The sequence below is a fragment of the Ochlerotatus camptorhynchus genome, unplaced genomic scaffold (genome assembly GCF_037179485.1).
Source record: "Ochlerotatus camptorhynchus isolate MF236.1 unplaced genomic scaffold, CSIRO-AGI_Acam_v1.1 ptg000461l, whole genome shotgun sequence".
Lineage (NCBI taxonomy): Eukaryota > Metazoa > Arthropoda > Insecta > Diptera > Culicidae > Ochlerotatus > Ochlerotatus camptorhynchus.
The window spans coordinates 215,330-234,034 of NW_027040947.1; the positions used below are offsets into that span (position 1 = coordinate 215,330).

The 18,705-nt window shown below is 38.2% G+C and overlaps 1 protein-coding gene across 1 annotated transcript; it reads right to left on the reverse strand.

The window, feature by feature from the left end:
• Positions 1-2,797: 2,797 nt before the first annotated feature.
• Positions 2,798-4,180, reverse strand: LOC135712172 (uncharacterized). The gene is made up of 4 exons (XM_065235137.1): positions 4,023-4,180; positions 3,768-3,964; positions 2,904-3,631; positions 2,798-2,830 (listed from the first exon to the last, which is right to left on the reverse strand). Exons 1-4 carry the CDS (start codon positions 4,100-4,102, stop codon positions 2,798-2,800), a joined length of 1,038 nt encoding a protein of 345 aa, XP_065091209.1. The 5' UTR covers positions 4,103-4,180.
• Between the last annotated feature and the right edge of the window lie 14,525 nt (positions 4,181-18,705).

Consider the following 18,705-nt stretch of genomic DNA (forward strand, 5'->3'; position numbering starts at 1 on the left):
TTAATTTTTTTTTACGAGCGTAGTGTTCATGAAGCACTCTCTCAGTTATTAATTGAGAGCTTTCTATGCTTACCAATGCATGAATTTGTATATTGGGAGGCAAGCACAACCTCTTTTTCCGGTGGCTGAAACATGGCTGAATGTTATGGACATTTTAGAAGCGTCCATTTAATCTTTTCTGATCGCTGCAACAGAATTCTATCGAGCGACACTCGGAGAAAGCACGACCGATTTGACTTCAATTGATTTAATTTTCTATATTCTTATATCACGTTCAGACTTCAGAGTTATAACATGTTATAACGGTTGTCAAATAATTGCAACACAGAAAACACCATCAAGATAGTCCTATAACATGTTATAACTCTGTAGTCTGAACAAGGCATTACTCTCATAGAGCCAAATTGAATTTTATTCCGATTGGACATTTGGTTCCGGAGTCATAAACAAAAAAGTGAAAGTTTGCAATCAATTTGGGTTACTAAAGATAAAAAATCAGAAAAATACCTCAACCCGTATTTAAAAAAAAAATCACGTTGGATTATGATAAAAATACTAAACATTATTGTGTATGAAAAATATGCGAAGTCCGAGATCTAGTAAATTTTGGATACACTTTATGCAGATTAAATATAGGGAGCCTTGACATTTCAAGAAATTAGGTCTTTGAAACTTATAATGGTTTTCAAATTTAAAAGCAAATAAAATAAAATGTCAGTTAATCGTCTTTATGTTTTTTTTTATATAAGCAACTTTGAAAGCAACACTAAAGGCCAAGCCCACTCAGTTCAAATCTCATCCCGGACTAGTTATGAAATTTATAATACCAATCAAAATATCCTCATAAAAAGTATGACGTTTAATATACCTTATTATATATTTATTTTAGGTCTGAATGTGCTGAAGAATTCAGCTGTTCCTTCCCTAATGTTACCACGAACATCCAAACATTTATATCAAACGCTGGATGCACGCAACCCATACAAGCGTGAATTAGTTTCGTTCCGTAAGCCTGAAGCTGATCTAATACCTGAGAATAGTTCGACCGAGGATAGTATGATAAATTCCGATAAAGAATGCTCAATAAACTATGGAGATTGCTCTACTTGTACAATATCCAACGAAACATGTGAACATAACGATAAAGCAAATGTTGATAAGGACAACACACCAGTTGAAGCACACGTTGATAACGTACAGTTTTTCGCTGAGCTTCCTTTTCATAATGAAATGGACGATTCACAATGTCACTGCACCTCTTCATCGAGACCAACACTAGATTTCAAAATAGTTGAGTGTAGAACGGATGCCGAAGAATTAGAAAAAGTTTTCAGGAGTTTTCAGAACCAGAAAGATATAATTCTAAGTGACTTCCTACTCACAGACAAAGATCTTGCGGTGTGGACAGGCATATCTTCTTTGAAGTTATTTGAAACGATTTCTTTGATGCTAAAAAATCTCGAAGACAACATCTATCCAAAGCGATACAAGATGGACACTGGAGATCGAGTTATATTAACGATGGTTAAGCTTAAACAGAATATATCATTTGCTGCTCTTTCTACTTTGTTTAGAATTTCGTCAACCACCGTTGCAGAATATTTTTCTTACACTGTGCAGGTGCTGGCTGAGGTCTTAGGGCAGATGATTGTTTGGCCAACAAGAGCAGAAATTAGAAAAAACATCCCACACTGTTTCAAAGAAAATTTTTCTAAAGTTCGATGTATTCTTGATTGTACAGAAATTGGTATAGCTACACCGAACTGTCTAAATTGCCGCATTTCCAGTTATTCCAACTACAAACACAGAAGAACTGTTAAATTGTTGATCGGCGTAACCCCTGCCGGACTAATCAGTTTTTGTAGTCGAGCATATTCGGGAAAAGCCTCAGATAAGTACATATTCAACCAGGAGAACTTCATGGAGAAACTAGTTGAGTTCCAGGATGAAATTATGGTTAACAAAGGATTCTCCATTGAGGCAGAGTGTCTCCAGAGTGGAATTCATCTACATATACCACCTTTCCTAAGAAATGGAAGACTGTCGGAAGGAGAAGCAATCATGAATGAATCTATTGCAAAGGCTAGAGTACATGTAGAGCGTGCTATATCAAGAATTAAAACCTTCGGAGTGCTACAAGGGAGCTTGGATGCAAGTATGCTGAAACATATTAACGAAATTATGAAGATTGTGTGTGGAATGACCAATCTCTCAGCACCCATTCTTCGCGACGACAAATTTTAAATGATTTTGCTACCTCAATAAAGAAGCAGAGTGGAACACACACCCATACACACCCCATGAGTCAACTTTAAACTTAAAAGAAATACATAAAAATACCATTCAATCAACAAAAACTGAGTACATTTCTAGACCAACAATTGAAATAGGCGGAACAACCAAACGTAAACAATGGCTTTAAATGCAAATTTCTCGAGGATCATAATACACCCACGCAAACTAACAATTTCATTCGATGAAGAAAGTTTGCTCTTTCAGATGCTGGTGTTAGATTGCGTAGATGTACGTTGATTATCGAGAAATTTACGTTTAAAGCGATTGTTTGCGTTTGGTTGTTCCGCCTATTTCAATTGTTGGTCTAGATTTCATGAATCCTGAAAAGAACCTGATAGATAAGAAGAAAATTAATTTAAAAATTTGTTTTTCGTTTACTTACATATATTGGTTATTACTTTTATTAAAGTTATGATTATTAATAATATTAGTTAGGATTTGCGATTAAGTTTCGGTAAAATGTGCTGAAAATATATCGGTTTTAGAACCTTCACTAGTTTTTCTACATATTCTTGATCGAAGTCAACCTCAGCGACTATAAAATCATCACTTTTAGCAGAATAAATTATGAAATCTGTTTTTTTAATGTTTAGTATCATCATATTTACTTGGATTTGAGCATAGTATGCATGTTTCTTATTTAAATAATACTTTTTATACCCTGCTCCTTCATCTACCTTCAAATACCGTTTCGTGACAGAACAGTTCTTTAAAATCCATAGTATATCGTGTTCCTCTCCGGAAGCAGGGCATTTTATTTCTAGTAAAATGTGAGACAGTGGATCCACTCCATCGGGACTTCCACCAATCCATGGTTCACAGTGACTGACCAGCAAGCCAGTTCTTTTTACGTTCGGGTTCCTGTATCTTGTATAACACGAAAAAGCTTTGTCTTCTGTTACCTTCCCATAACGCATACTTTTGGTTTCGAAACATTTGGGATTTAAAAACTGAGTGATTTTTTTTTCCCAATCGGCCTTTTTGTTACTTGCGTACGTATATAGAGCATAACATGAGCTTGCCGTAATCCGGATGGAGCGCTGGAATTTCCATTCTTTATTGTCTTGGGCACAAGTCTCCTGAGCAATTTTCAGTATAGATTCCTGAGAGACTTGGACAATCTCTGCATAAAATTTTTCGTTTTGTGGCGACAACTGCTGCTTAGCATTTACTACTACGGCATTCGAATCGTCAAATAGCATAGCTTTAAGTTCATCGTTGGTGCAGAACACCTGAGCTGGCACCACATGTCCACATGAACTAATGCCCGATCGAAATTCAACAGGATTTGAGTGGCGCCCATCAATGTGCTTGCTGATTGCGGACCCGGGTGAAGCTGAAAATGTATTAAGTAACACAATATATGTGATCATTAATTTGAAATAACAAAAACGATAATTACAAATCAAGACTATGAATAGCCATTAATTCATTTTAAATTTCCCTGTTTTTCCAATCCTGGACTCAATTACCTGTTACAAGTTTTTCGAAAGCATCAGATAGAAGGGTTTCTTTGAGGGAACTATCCGAACAGATGATTTTCTTTGGTTGTCTTACACAACACATGCTGGTTACAAGTCTTGCTCCCCAAAGACTAGTTTTTTCGGCCTTTGCGTGTCCCCACACTTGAGTAGAATCAGTGCACGACATATACTCCAAGCCCTTGAACCTAAAATAATATAAAATTCATATGTATATACAACTATATAAACTATATACAAACTTACTGGCTGATCTGCAATAAACAAGCAATGATGTGCTTACATCTCCTTGTACCTGCTTTGCACGAGCAGGTAAGATCCCACATTTGATTATCTCCAGAAAGCTTCAGCTGCACTTCATGAGGACGGTCTGCTGGGTGGGAGCTCTGCAGCACGAATCCTTTCACATGCGTAAAAGGTCCAACTTTTTTCGTATATCCCATACAAACAATGTGGTTTGCTTCCATCACGGCTAAACCCTCTCGGATAGGACGAACTGAATCGCCTACGTAATCCAGAATGTCCGACAAGCTTATATCTACATCCACATCTGGTTCATATTCTATGTGAAGATGATAAACAAAAGTGTGTCCATAACGTAAACCTATTTTTTCAGTTTTATTCGAAAACCATCTGTTTTTCCATAGAGAAAAATATTAAATCAAATATATTGCTATGTTTTGTACCTGTTTCATCCATTTTTTACACTAATTTGTATGGCTTTGCACTAAAACTTCACAATTTCCGCAACATTTTACGTATTTTCCAAGAGCTGTCACCGACTGATCACCGTCGGTCGTTTCCGATTCTTACCACCAGGAGCGCGTGAGTTTAAGTTGGATTTGTCAATTGCTGTGTGGAAAATCGGTGTGCGTGATTATGGACGATGAATCATACGTTGAATTTGTTTTCAAAACCGAAGTGTTAATTTAACGACGCGGATAAGATGATTTTTAGCGAAACATTTGAAAAGGCTATGGTTTGGCACGCCATTTGTGAGTGTGGTGTGCTTTCCAAACCGTTTGTGACAACGGAGCGGGGGCTGAAACTGTTGACTTTTTTTTTACTACACTCGCTTTGTTGTCGTGCGCGACAGTCTGTTAGTATTCGTACTCTTATGCTCTACCGCCGTCTCTCTCATACAACACAAACGGTAGAACAACATTAGAGCATAAATAAAAATATCAAATAAGGGAACATGCATAAATGACGTAGCATTTGAGGGGGGAGGTGGGGGTTTCAGAATTTGTGACCGGCCATGTATTGGATATAGCCAAATACGCTACGAGGGGAGGAGGAGGGGTCTAAAATTGATCAAAAATATGCTACGTCATTTATGGATGCTCCCTAACTATCATATGACATATGTTATTTCGTTCTAATTCCTCGATTTGGTGTAAATTAAACAATTTCGGATCAGATATGTTATTAGCGGGACATCGTTGCGTGCTATTTTTCAGAATTCGCACAAGTACAACATCAGCAGCTCTTATTACGAGAAAAACTAAAATACATACATTCGTGACGGTCTTCGGCGAGTGTCCAGCCATTTGGCCGCATGTCATCTGGCCGAACGCCATTCAACCGAATGCCGTTTGGCCGAATGCAGTTTGATCGAATACTTGAAAACAGATTTTCTATCTTAGAACACTACTAGATTCCTAGGTGGCAACCATTATTTATGTTTCACAATCCTGGTTTTTTTTGACATTATAAATATGGGATTTTTTTTTTTTAATTTTATATTGTATAAACTGAAATTTAATATTGTCGATGGATTCATTATTCTTTTAAAACAAGCTGTTAGTTATGTAATCGGTATTTTTTAGCCACCCTTTTAAACATTAGCCGTTTTTTTTATTTTTGATGATCTTATTATTTTTTGCATAGTAAACGCAGCTTGTCATAAAATTAAAACAAACCAAAATTTAAAAAAAATATGATTTTTCCTTCTTTCAAACATAAGCAGTGCTTTGGGGTTTTAATGTTCTTATTAATTTTGAAAATGTTTAATTTAAAAGTTCATAACTTTAAACTAAAGTTGTCGTTCCATGATGTTTGTTAATACTGTAGTTTTCATCTTTGAAGTTTTAGAAAAGATAGCGTTTTTCTTATGCCTTTTAATTAAAAATATACAAAAAGTATTCAAGAAAATTATATGTTATATAAGTTTTAAACACTTTTTTTTATATTGAAGTCGGCTTCGTTTTTGTAAGAGCGATGATTAGGGTGGTTCTCATTTAAACCAAAATCAGAAATCTAACTTTTGTGTTTGATGTTATAGATGGTGATCGCGCACGGTCGGGATCCCTAGGTTGTGTTACGGATATAAAATAAAACAACACCGATTGTTTTGCCGGCCTGCCATGAGGTACTGAAACTATTGATATGATTATTTATTGTTATCATTTATATTTTATGTTTATATTTTATATTTATATTTTATATTTATATCGGTTTGTTTATGTGAATGTCTGTATCGCTGGTAGGGTAGGTGCACATATATACGACGTATTGCACAAGCAAGTGGTTATATTCTTCTGCAAAGTTGTAGAACAAAATATCTCAAGCAATGAAGGCAAACCAGCCCCAGTCTGAAAGCCTCTCTAATAAATGAAACCTAACCTAACCTATCTCAACAACTTTGCTGTAAAAAGATTTTTTTATAACTCTTCATCTAACCAAACTAGAGCTACTTTTCTGCTTTAAGTCTTATACAGTGTATTGCAAAATTGTGCGTACACCAGAGACGCCAGATTTTTTTCAGAAGTCTGCGAAAAATGTCTATGAATTTCAGAAATGCCTGTAATTATGCTGCAATTAACTAGCAGAAGGTTTGCGTGGAGAGTCATGAAATAGAAGCGAAGTCATGTTTGAGCAAAAAAGACTGCTTTTAACAAATTGAACCTAATTGGAGTTGGCAATGCCATGATGGTCTGCGCACCAAGCAAGAAGGACGAGCTGCCTGCAATGGTTCCGCATGTTGATTAGGTGATTTTGTAGTGCAATTCACATGAAAGTTATGTGAAATTCTAGTGAATATTTTCCACTATGTGGTTTATTCTTTGAGTGTATGTTCCTAGAAAAGGTAGATTTTTCGTCGATTTTTGTCACTTTCGAAAAGATTTATGAAGCTCGGAAAATTTTACTCAATCTACAAGTAAACTACGTTTTCTAGAGTTTGAGCAATTTAAACTTAAATTTGAATCGATCTTATGTACCATGTAGTATGGAAATTCATTAGCTACTTAGTACTGGTCCTTTTGCACTACAGCAACGGGGAAACAAGTACATCTTAGTGAGAAATTCAACTTTCCACCACCCAAATATGGAGAAATCGATAATCAAAAGAGCAGCTTATTAATACGATTCTAAATACTTCGTGCTCAAAAAGTTTCGATGAATCAGGAACAGGGTTGCTGAAACGATTCAAATAGGAAGTAATATCGAAATAAAGATCATCGAAAAATGGAGAGTACCGTACAACGAAGCCAAGTACGATGAATTGGCGCTAAACGCTAACGCTGTTGTAACGATTTTAGAAATACAGTTTTAAATTAGATATATGAAGCAACATATTCATTACATTTTGCAAAATAATTACACACCTGGGGGGAAAAACTTGGCTAAATATAACACAATTTGCTGATACCAACCTTTTTGCCTTTCTCGTACACCAAGGTGTACCGAAAGGCTATTATATCACTTAAAACACAATTTCGTTTCAAGACCCGGAGAGACGAATGGCATATACCAATAGACTCATCTCAACGGGATCGGAAAATGTTTCTGTATGTGTGTATACATGTATGTAAGTTCGTTTGAGTGTTACTCACTCAATTTTCGTTTTGAGTGAAACGAGTTCTAGAAGATGTGTTTCAGATCCCCATAGATCGCTTTTGATTTTTTCCCCGATCGGTATTATGGTTCCGAAGATATGAACAAAAATGTGAATTCCAGATTCCACTGGGTTGAGGCCTCCCTTAGCTCAGTCGGTAAAGGTGCAGCTACAAAGCAAGACCATGCTGGAGGTGGCTGGGTTCAATTCCCGGTCCGGTCTAGGAATTTTTCGGGTTGGAAAATTTCTCGACTTCCCTGGGCATAGAAGTATGATTGGACTTGCCACACAATTATACAAATGCAAAAATGGTACAGGCATCGAAAGCTCTCAATAAATAACTGTGGAAGTGCACCTAGAACACTAAGTTGAGAGCACGCAATAAAGGGCGAACACGAAATTATTGCGACACCGAAAATGTCATGCCAATTTTCTTATAATGTTTAGAATCAAACCAAAATTTTAGGGTAGTTTTATACATATATTTACTTCAAAAATCAAAAGAAAAGTTAATCGATGGAGTGTAAAATTGAACGCATTTTCGCTTGATGCCCTCCATCAAAGTCTTTACAGTGTCATCCGGTACCAGTTTCTTAGTTTTTTTTTTATTTTCTTAACATGTCCTTCTCGTCTTTGACTGTCTTCTTGCTCTTCCGAAGTTCCCGCTTCATTATTGCCCAGTACTGCTCCACCGGGCGCAGCTCCGGACAGTTTGGCGGATTCATGTCCTTTGGAAAAAAAATGGACAAATTGGCCTCATACCACTCCAGGACACTTTTAGAATAGCGGCATGATGCCAAATCTGGCCAAAATAGCGGAGCTTCGTCGTGCTGCTGCAAGAACGGCAAAAGGCGCTTCTCGAGGCACTCAGATTTGTAGATCTCGCCATTTACTGTGTCCTTTGTCACGAAAGGCTCACTCCTCAGTCCGCAAGAGCAGATGGCCTGCCAAATGAGATATTTGGAGGCGAACTTCGACATTTTCTTCTTCTTAAATTTGTCGTCCACATCGAACTTGCTCTTGCCGGTGAAAAACTCCAACCCCGGAATTTGCTTAAAATCGGCTTTTATATACGTTTCGTCGTCCATCACACAGCAGCCATATTTTGTCAGCATCTTCTCGTAGAGCTTCCGTGCCCGAGTTTTAGCCGTCGATTGTTGCCGCTCATCGCGGTTTGGGAAGTTCTGTACCTTGTATGTATGTAGTCCAGCTCTCTTCTTTGCATTCTGGACGTAGCTCTGCGACATGCCGATCTTTTTAGCCAAATCACGGCTTGAGACGTTGGGATTTGCTTTAATCATCCGCTTCACCTTTCCCTCCGTCTTTTTGTTCTCCGGTCCCGATTTTCTTCCAGCTCCTTTGCCGTGGTCCAACGTCAACCGCTTCTGGAACCGCTGCAACACTCTGGAGACGGTTGAATGGTGAATGTTCAACATTTTTCCCAACTGCCGGTGCGACAGGTCAGGAAATTCCAGGTGTTTGGAAAGAATTTGTTCTCTCAACTCGCGTTGGTTCACCTCCATTTTCGTTGAATCGAAAAACACGACTTCGAGTTTGACAGCATGTACACAATACACATCAATGAGAAAGTGTGCAAAATTTGGTTGATTTTTACCCAATGGTAAAAAAGTTATGCCCTGTTGAATGTGTCGCAATAATTTCGTGTTCGCCCTTTAAGCTAATATGCGATATGCAATAAGCTTGAAATGCGAAGAAGAAGAAGAAGAAGAAGAAGAAGTAGTAGTAGAAGAAGAAGAAGAAGAAGAAGAAGAAGAAGAAGAAGAAGATTCCACTGGGGAATTCGCAAAAAGATTGATTTATCAAAAACTCATCATGGGACATCCCAAATCACATTATAATTTTACTTTAAGATCAATGGTTGGTCTTAACAATGATCACAATGGCCTCTTTCAGATGTACCGTGTACCTCCGGAAAGTGGACAGATGTGGACATGCGCCGAAATGCAATGGTGCGATACCTCAAATCACATGGAACTCAACATAATGACTAGTGCAAGTAAATATATTGATTTTCCTTAACTAATAGCTTTCCTGATCCTATAAAAAGTTCGTTATGTGGTTTCCTCTCGGGTTCCCTTTGATTTTTCAAGATTTTTTCCACATTTTTTCGACTCTTATTCAGGCGAAAATGTCTGCTTCGTTCAGCACTAAAAGTGGACGAATTTAAGTAAAATTAGCGGAATATAAATGATCTTTATTATTACTAAAAATGAGCAAAATAAAAAAAGCGAAGTACATAATATTTCAAGATATAATGGTTTTTCAAGGAAAAAGCGTTTTTTTTTCTCAAATAGCTCTTATGTTTCATAAACGCAACCAAATAAGCCCAACACTGTACCAATAATTTATAAATTTATGATGATTCGGCAGCCAGAAATTCAGAAGCGTATGTCTTTAAATTGTGTTAAAAGATAGAGAGAAGGATTAGTAATTTCCATTTAATTCCATTTGCTTATCCTTGATAGATACGCGCATTTCGTCCACAACGTTCAGACTTCTTCAGTGTCTTGTACTAATACTCGACTATTAGTACAAGACACCGAAGAAGTCTGCACATTGTAGACAAAATACGCGTTATTGTCAAGGATAAGCAAATAAGGCAGTGGAATTAAATGGATATTACTAATCCTTCTATCTCTCTCATTATACAGGTATTCCACTAAGACGCCCACATTCATCAGGATTTCAATTGTGCTTTTAAAGTTGTTTTTCTAAAATTTAAGGACATCTGTACTCTCAATTTTGAGATACACTGTATACTTTGTTGTTTTAAAAGCTTATCAAAAAATGAACTTTTCTTAAATGGACACAATGAAGACTTAAAAACCGATCAAAATCGTAGAGTTATTGTTTATGTTCTACGATTTTGATCAATTCTTGATGAACATTTCAAATGGTCCTATCTGCTTTGATCGATTCTCTTCATCGATTTTCTCTTTTCATAACCACTGCAATGTTAACAGATTTCGCGCTTATTATACCACATATTTTGATAAAGGAGGTTCTTATCTAGCGTCCAAAACGTTAAATACAACTGGGAAAGGTTTTGCAGCTGAGTTATTGACGAAAGAGAAAGTCGATTAAGAGAATCGATCAATGCAGATAGGACCTTTTGAAATGTTTTTCTAGAATTTCTAACTGTGCTTTGTGTCCATTCCGATTTGATGAGCCATTTTCGTGCTATGATTTAATATGATAGCCCTAGCGATCAATTATGTAAAGTTTCATGGAATTATGAGGAGTAGAATCAAAAATTTGTATATTTTTTTGCCTATTTGCCCTGGAACTGCTCAACAGATTATAACCAACATGAACATGAAACACATATGATATAAATCATTGCAATCATCAAGAGATAATCAGTCCGAAAAAAATGCTAACAATTAGTGAAGCAAATCTATTCACTAAGTTGCCGAAGCTCATTTCAGTCTTTCACTCGACACACATATATCGCATGATCAACATTTGTCCCAAATCGGTTACATGTCTGGTATGGTGTCTCGTGTCGATCCGGAGTAAAAACAAACGTTACGCAACACCTTTCTTCCAGCAGTGCGTTCGGAGTCCATTACGTGCCCACCGTTTGATCGATGTCATGTTTGACTTGTTTTGTGTTTGAATTATTAATGAATGTTTATTACCGAAAACGAAATCGATTACACACTGTCGTCGGTCGTGTGCGGCACCGCCAACGACCGTCAGTTTCCAGCGAGCGGCCGCTTTTTGGGAAGGCGGACGATCAGACAGCGTTGGCATTGCTGGCACGGATTGATGTTTATACGATTCGTAGCTTGAAGTGAATGCGCTTTTCCGTTTTGCCTTCGTTGAGCTTTCCTTGGCAGCGAACGTCGTCGTATTGACCAAAGCATCAACAGATCTGGTTTATGCCACTATAAGGTAACTATCGGATTTGCCTTGCTTTTGCTAGAGACAGGCGAAAGAAAGTGACTCGAAACTGGATCGACAGTGGAGCTACTCCTACCTACTTGTAGATACAGGAAAAACTATCAGCCATCGACCAAATCTGTTCTGTTCGATTTTGGACATAATCATGTTACATGGCTTACTGTCACGGATGCCGTAATGGTTGTTAGAGTCTCTTGTTGAAGCTTGGAACGGCATATTTTGCTCAACTGTATCTGAATCATTTGTTTGAGTATCAGCATTTGAAAACAGCAAAAAAAAAACGAACAGAGGTCATGTGTGTTTGTTGTGAAAATTTATATTTTGAACCCAAATTTACAATGGTTTCTTTCATACAACTTGTCAGATACTTATACTGCCCATAAAAGCATAACAGTCCCTTATGGATTTTTGTCAGAAATGAGCTAAACTGTAAACTACCGGCATTTCACACTGTGCACTAAAAGTTATACATTTTGATCAGATTGTACTTGTCACGCAATTATTCTAATGCAAAAATGGTACAGGCGTCGAAAGCTGTCAATTAATAACTGTAGAAGTATAACTAGAACGTAAAGTTGAGAGCACGCATTAAGCTAATATGCTATAAGCAATAAGCTTGAAATTCAAAGAAGAAGAAGAAGAAGAAGTTTGTTTGGAAAATATCGTGAAATATACCAAAACTAGGATGCCCCATCTATAAAAGCCTGGACTAATAAGATTTTATGGAGAGGTGTATTAATCTAAGCAGATTCAAAAACTGTTAGAAGGTCGTTTTCGATAAAAATGTGCTGTTTGTCAAATAAATATATTTTCATGATTCTAAAGGTCTACAGACAATGGTGAATCAAACCCACAAACGAGCCCTTCAGCTAAATCACACTCAGCAAATGCGCCTCGGAACGAACAGGTTTCATTCCGGATCAAAAATAGAGCGATAGATTTTTCGTTGCGCCACTTGTCTACACCCCGATGAACCCGATTGGAAATATTACTACTACCTATGACATAACTCCCAGTCAACCAGCCCTGTCGGCCATCAGAGTCCAGCACGATTTCGCACGAGACTCCTGCCTGCTCCATTTCTTTCGCCCATTCACGTACAGTGTCTCGAATTACTTCTGACAAAGCCGGCGGCCGCCAGCTAAAGCAATGAGCTCGGTGATGTAACCGGATCACTTTTCTGGCGCGATGAAACCGCCCCAGCTGGGGTCCCTCAAATTGAGCCACTGCATAAGGCAATGTAGAAAAAAAAACCCGATCCGCAACGAAAGGATTAACTTTCTCGATTCTCCGCTTATGCAGAGCCAGTCTTGCTGGTAATCGTATTATTTTTCATCGGAGTTGTTTTGGCAAACCGAAACCGAACCGAAAGTGGTTTGAAAACGGCCGTGACAACCCGGTGAAGGTGTTATCTGATATCGGAGGTTCCGTCCAATTGCACTTGTTGTGTGCATGACCCGAGGCCATGAAGCATGAAGCCAATTAACGCCTCTCGGTAAATTTTGTGCACGCCTGTCTTCGCCCAAAGCTAAATGCAGCGTTAATGAGATTTAATGCGGGACTAATTGAACTACAACAAGATTGTTGATAAGGTGCTGCTGCTGCTGGTTTGGTGGTGGGAACAGACAATGAATGGATTGAAATTTTGGAAAATGGGAAACGGATTTGTATGGGCAGTTTAGAGTAATTGTTGGATCAAAATTGATGCTAACTAATCATGGAGCTACATTTGCATTTAGTTTGATTGTAACATTGTGCTATGAACTGAAGAGTAAAATTAAGTGCCTTCAGATCCGTGATGTAGGGGCCTCTCTCAGCTCAGTCGGTAAAGGCGCAACTATAGAGCAAGACTATGCTGGGATCGATTCCCGGTCTGGTCTAGACATTTTTCAGGTTACAACATTTCTCGACTTCCCTGGGAAGTACAGGAATAGAAAATTCTCAACTAACAGCCAATGCTCAAGGAATACTAAATTGAGAGAGCCTTAAGCCCCACTGGGAAATTAATGAAGCTATAGCTAGAGGATTCACGATGTCTCGATATAATTTGTATTGTCAATTCAGAGTAGTTAAAACATCCAGGTCAAAGGCAGAAAATCTTTAATGAGAAAGGAGACGTCATAAATTTTAAGAAATTCAAAAGCAGTTTTTCCGATTAAAACCGAAATTTTGTCCATAAAAAAAAGTTCATTGTGTTCCGGTTGGCAAGTAGATTGTAATTGACGCGTTTTCATGAACGTCATTTTGGTTCAGAACGAAAAAACTGCTTCTGTATTTAAAATAAATTAATGATGTGCCCTTTCACCTTAATTTTACCGGCCAGTGAATCTATGTTCGCTGCAGGATTCGATGGTACCTGTAACGGGTGTTCAATAAAAAATGAGAATGATTTCAGTGCTGTCCAGCGCTATTGTGAGAGCATCGTGACTAAGTTGCGTCGTACGACTGACCAGGGCCCCTTCTCCAATATTCATTGACGTTTTTTTTGAAGAATAAACATTATGTTTTTAATAAAAAATACTGAATTCGTTGACAAAAATTTTTTTACTAGCTATATGACTGAAAAAAAATTTCATTTTTTATTGAGCACCCGTTACTAGAAGGATCCGGAGCGTATCACTTTGCTGCGGAATGAACAAACAATAAACATTCCCTGAATTTAAGACGTGAAAAAAAATGGTAAACACGGTTTTTTTCGTGGAATTGACCAACATCTTAGAACATCTAATGTTCAGTGGAATTTTTACGTCTTCGGAAGGGTTTCCAAAAAGTAAAAACAAACTACTATGGGCAAATATTGTTATTTGCAAGGATGTGTCCGTCAAAAGATAGTCCTATCGCCATCCGAACAGCGTAATCTGGAACTAAACTAAGTCAAAAGATAGTCCTTATCTACCTGAACAACTTTGCCCAAGACACCAAACCTCTAGGGAAGCATGGGTGGAGCGCTACGATTTTTGTCCAACTGAAGTTCCATTCTGCCCCAGTGTGCATCGTAAAGCTATCATCAAGTTCTCACCACGTGGGTCAGGTCGCTGCTTCCTGTTATACTGCACTGCATCACTCCATTGGTATTACACCATATTTGTTTTTGTTTCTGCTTGTGCTCCACCTTCCAGCAGTGCAACCGTTTTGTACCGACCGACAACCGAAATCAGCGTTCCGTTTTTTTTTATCGTGCAACTCGTTTTTTGCAAGTTGCATGACTGGGAAATTTATCGCACCATTCTTTGGACGTTCCACCAGTCGGCAGGTAATCCAATTGTGGTGTGTGTTTGCTTTTTTATCCCATTGACTTCGCACGCTTTATCAGCTTCCGTGGAAATGTTTTTCCCTCGGAGACATTGGGTTTGCTATTATTTTCCGCTTTTTTTTTTCGCGAGACGATGTCACGGAAAACAAATACAATTACTTGCCTTGGCCAACGACAACGACGACGACGACGACCCGGGACTTGCCGACACCGACCCGGGGTGACGACGAGAAGTTTCCCACTGATTTACGAGCCCTGCAGGCCACACGGTTGTCAGAGGCATGGTGGATGGAGGAACCTGCTGCAGGTTCCATTCAATGATCTGGTTTCTTAACAGTTCGCGGAGAGTGAAGACATGCTCACAATGACAGACGGACATGAGAAAACAGATTACAGTGCGACTTATAATCACGACGGACGTTAGGGTATCGTTTGGCGTCGTCGTACCAGCTTGGCTCGACTGGACATTTTCGGCAAATTGAAGGCTCGGAGATGAGGCAAGTTATGAAATCGGTACGAATGAAAAAGCAAATGTTTTAATCTCGTCCATAACTACATTCCCTCTGCATGAACACCTCAATGTTGATACAATGTTTATACAGAAAGATTTAGTTATGATGGAAACTTTTATGATTGTTCGGTCTCAATTCAATCGTTAGGGTCAGTAATATTGAATGCCAACGACTAAGGAAATTTACTAACACCTCAGATTATCCGGATAGGCTTAGAAAAGCCTCTGTTATGATGAACTACCCAACCGGGAAATTTGATTACATTTTATTTATCACAAATTTGCATCACAAGTATAAAGAATTTGTAATATTTGACCACAAGGACAGATTCTGTAATGTGATCGCTGGAAGGTTTTTTAAATAATGGACATGATAACAATGATTAAAAGCACTACACATACTACTTATAGGCTCATTATAGCCATATGTATCGAAATGCAACTCAGTTGATACATCAGTGCAATCTATGTGAGGTTGAAAGAAGTCAGATACGAAAGAAGCCTTATTTACGTTCCTACAGGTCTTGAGAAGATCTAGGGCGGTTAGTTTGCAACGATCTTCATAACTAGGAAGGTTGAAAGGATCGTACCAAGGCAATCGTCGAATTGCAAAGAGGAAAAACTTGTGATTAATTACCTCTACTTGCTGTATACTATTTTGATAGTATGGAGTCCATCAGTGTTGGCAAAATCAAGATAAAAAAAATCAAATATCACGTATCATCGCAGCAAAAAATCATCATTGATATTCTGTTCCAATATCACACTGGAATATCAAAGAGCAAGCACCCTTCATATTGCTGAGAGGCGATTTCCGAGCTCTCTCAAGTGTGATTTTATTTTCTCAATATCACCCTCCCTCATTGCTTGCTACCCGCTGCGTAAGTGAGGTTCAATGCAAGATTCTTCAGCACTTTTTCCTTTCCTTTTTGTTCTCTGTTTGGGTTCTTGTATAGGGGAAGTAATGCTACGTTCAGACTACAGAGTTATAACATGTTAGAGCGCTATCTTGATGGTGGTTTCTGTATTGCAATTATTTGACAACCGTTATAACATGTTATAACTCTCCAGTCTATACAGCGTTTAAGAGTAAAATTCGCGAGAAATCGGCAATTTAATCCATTGTTTACAAAAGCAGATTGGATCAAACTTCCAATCACTTCGGACAGGTCTTTCATTTGATGCGTATTCTGCACCTACAATAGTATACATTTACAGAATTGTGATGATCTCACTTCTACAAATGCCAGTGAATCATTTTACTCCGTATTTTAGTATTTTCTATCCTACACCGTCGATAAATCGTCTCTTCTAGCAAAGATTGACAGTTTCTTATAGGATTTTTTTGTGGAGTGAAAGGATAGTACAAAGTCCGGCATGTTGTTGGTTTGCGTGGGCGTACTTTGGTTCGCGTGTAAAGGGCCTTAGAAAGTTTGTTTACAAATGCTTTTGTGCCGTTATCAAATGTTATGCCTGCAATTAATAAGCATTGCTTAAAAAATGCATTGTATAATAAACTGATGTAAAACAAGAACAAAATTAACCGTATTAAACAAAACAAACATTCTTTAGGCCATCAACAATTGCAAACTCTTATGTAGAGCGAACCAAAGAACAATCTTCTTCTTCTTCTTCTTCGCATTTCAAGCTTATTGCATATCGCATATTAGCTTATTGCGTGCTCTCAACTTAGTGTTCTAGATGCACTTCCACAGTTATTAATTGAGAGCTTTCGATGCCTGTACCATTTTTGCATTGGTATAATTGTGTGGCAAGTCCAATCATACTTCTATGCCCAGGGAAGTCGAGAAATTTTCCAACCCGAAAAATTCCTAGACCGGACCGGGAATTGAACCCAGCCACCTCCAGCATGGTCTTGCTTTGTAGCTACGCCTTTACCGACTGAGCTAAGGGAGGCCCCACCAAAGAACAATACAGGGTCTTTAAGCATTTCATATCTGAGAATTGTTTTGCGGCACGAAAAAATGGCATTTTGATGCTTTGGAGGTTATGTGGATCCTACTTGATCTTTAAAAGTTAATCTCGTTTCTAAAAGAACCCCCAAATCTTCACCTATTTATTAACGTTGTAGCGCGTGCGGCGGCACTGGAATTGTCATCTGATTGAAGACGTCTACGGCTCACAATCCACCGAGCACAGAGCACTTTTTATTGTTCATAATTATACTTATATACTACCCTTCTTTAATGCTACGCATTGAACTTGAACTAAAAGAAAGCCACCGTAGAACAAGCAACGCCTTGCACTTGGAATAAGTGCTCGTTCTACACCCTTGGGGTGGTATACAAAAAACTAAACAATGCGACGGCCCGATGTAAATGAAAACATGGCGCGCGGTTCGTCACATCTACCCCTACTCGATGAGTTTGAACGTGATCTAGAAAGGATCGTGTTCAAAAGAAATGGTTTCAATAGGAACGGTTACATAAATACAAACCTACTTAGCCTAATATTCGCTCCCCAGAGGTATCCATCCTTACGCTGCTCGTGTCGTTCATCTGCTGCTGATCTCCACTCGTCTCTGTGATTCTGGGCTAGTCATCGGATGGATTTCAGACTGCTAGCACGGCAGTCCTCGTTCTCCATTCGGTTCTAGCATTTTTAATTCGTGGTCCCCGTGAGCTTTAATTTTTCGGCCAGTGCTTAGAGTTTAGCTTGCTTATTAACTCCCAATTTTTTTTTCGGCATGTGGAATTTCATTATTATCGCCCATCTTGACTCCATCATCGTGTATCGTCTATCGTCCATCACCATCATGATCATCATCGTGACTTGTTCTGCTGATGTAGCCACAGCTTCTCGAACACGCTTACATTGGGTTTGCACCTCTTCGCATCCGTTTGGTTTCATTAAAATTTGATACGATCTGTTCCACAGATCTAGCTTCTTTTGTTTATGGCATTCCTTTTACTTAGCTTTGAATTGCTAACATCGCTTAGTTTTCTGATTTAAAATTCATCATAAACAGGATACATAATTGTTTTTTGGTGTCCCGAATCCAGGGATATGTTTATCTATTCAATTTGAACAGTACCGTAGTTGCCCTTGCCGGAGTCCAAATACGCAGATGGCCTGTTTATCTTTGTCTTGTTTCGCCAACACTATCGTCTTCAATCGCTCCTCTGACTTGCCCCAAACACCATCCTTTCGTCCTTCAGGCCTGTTGTTGTGGTCTCGTTACCTCTGAGTGAATTTCTTTGTATAAAAAAAAAAATAAAAAAAAAAATTATATAAACTGTTAAAAACAGCAAAACAAAAAAGTAATTTATTGTAATCAGAAACAACTCATTTTCCTATAGCATTTATAGATATCACAAACACTATAATGCTCTACTTGATATCAAAATCACCATCTAACCTTTTTTTCCATTTATTGCTT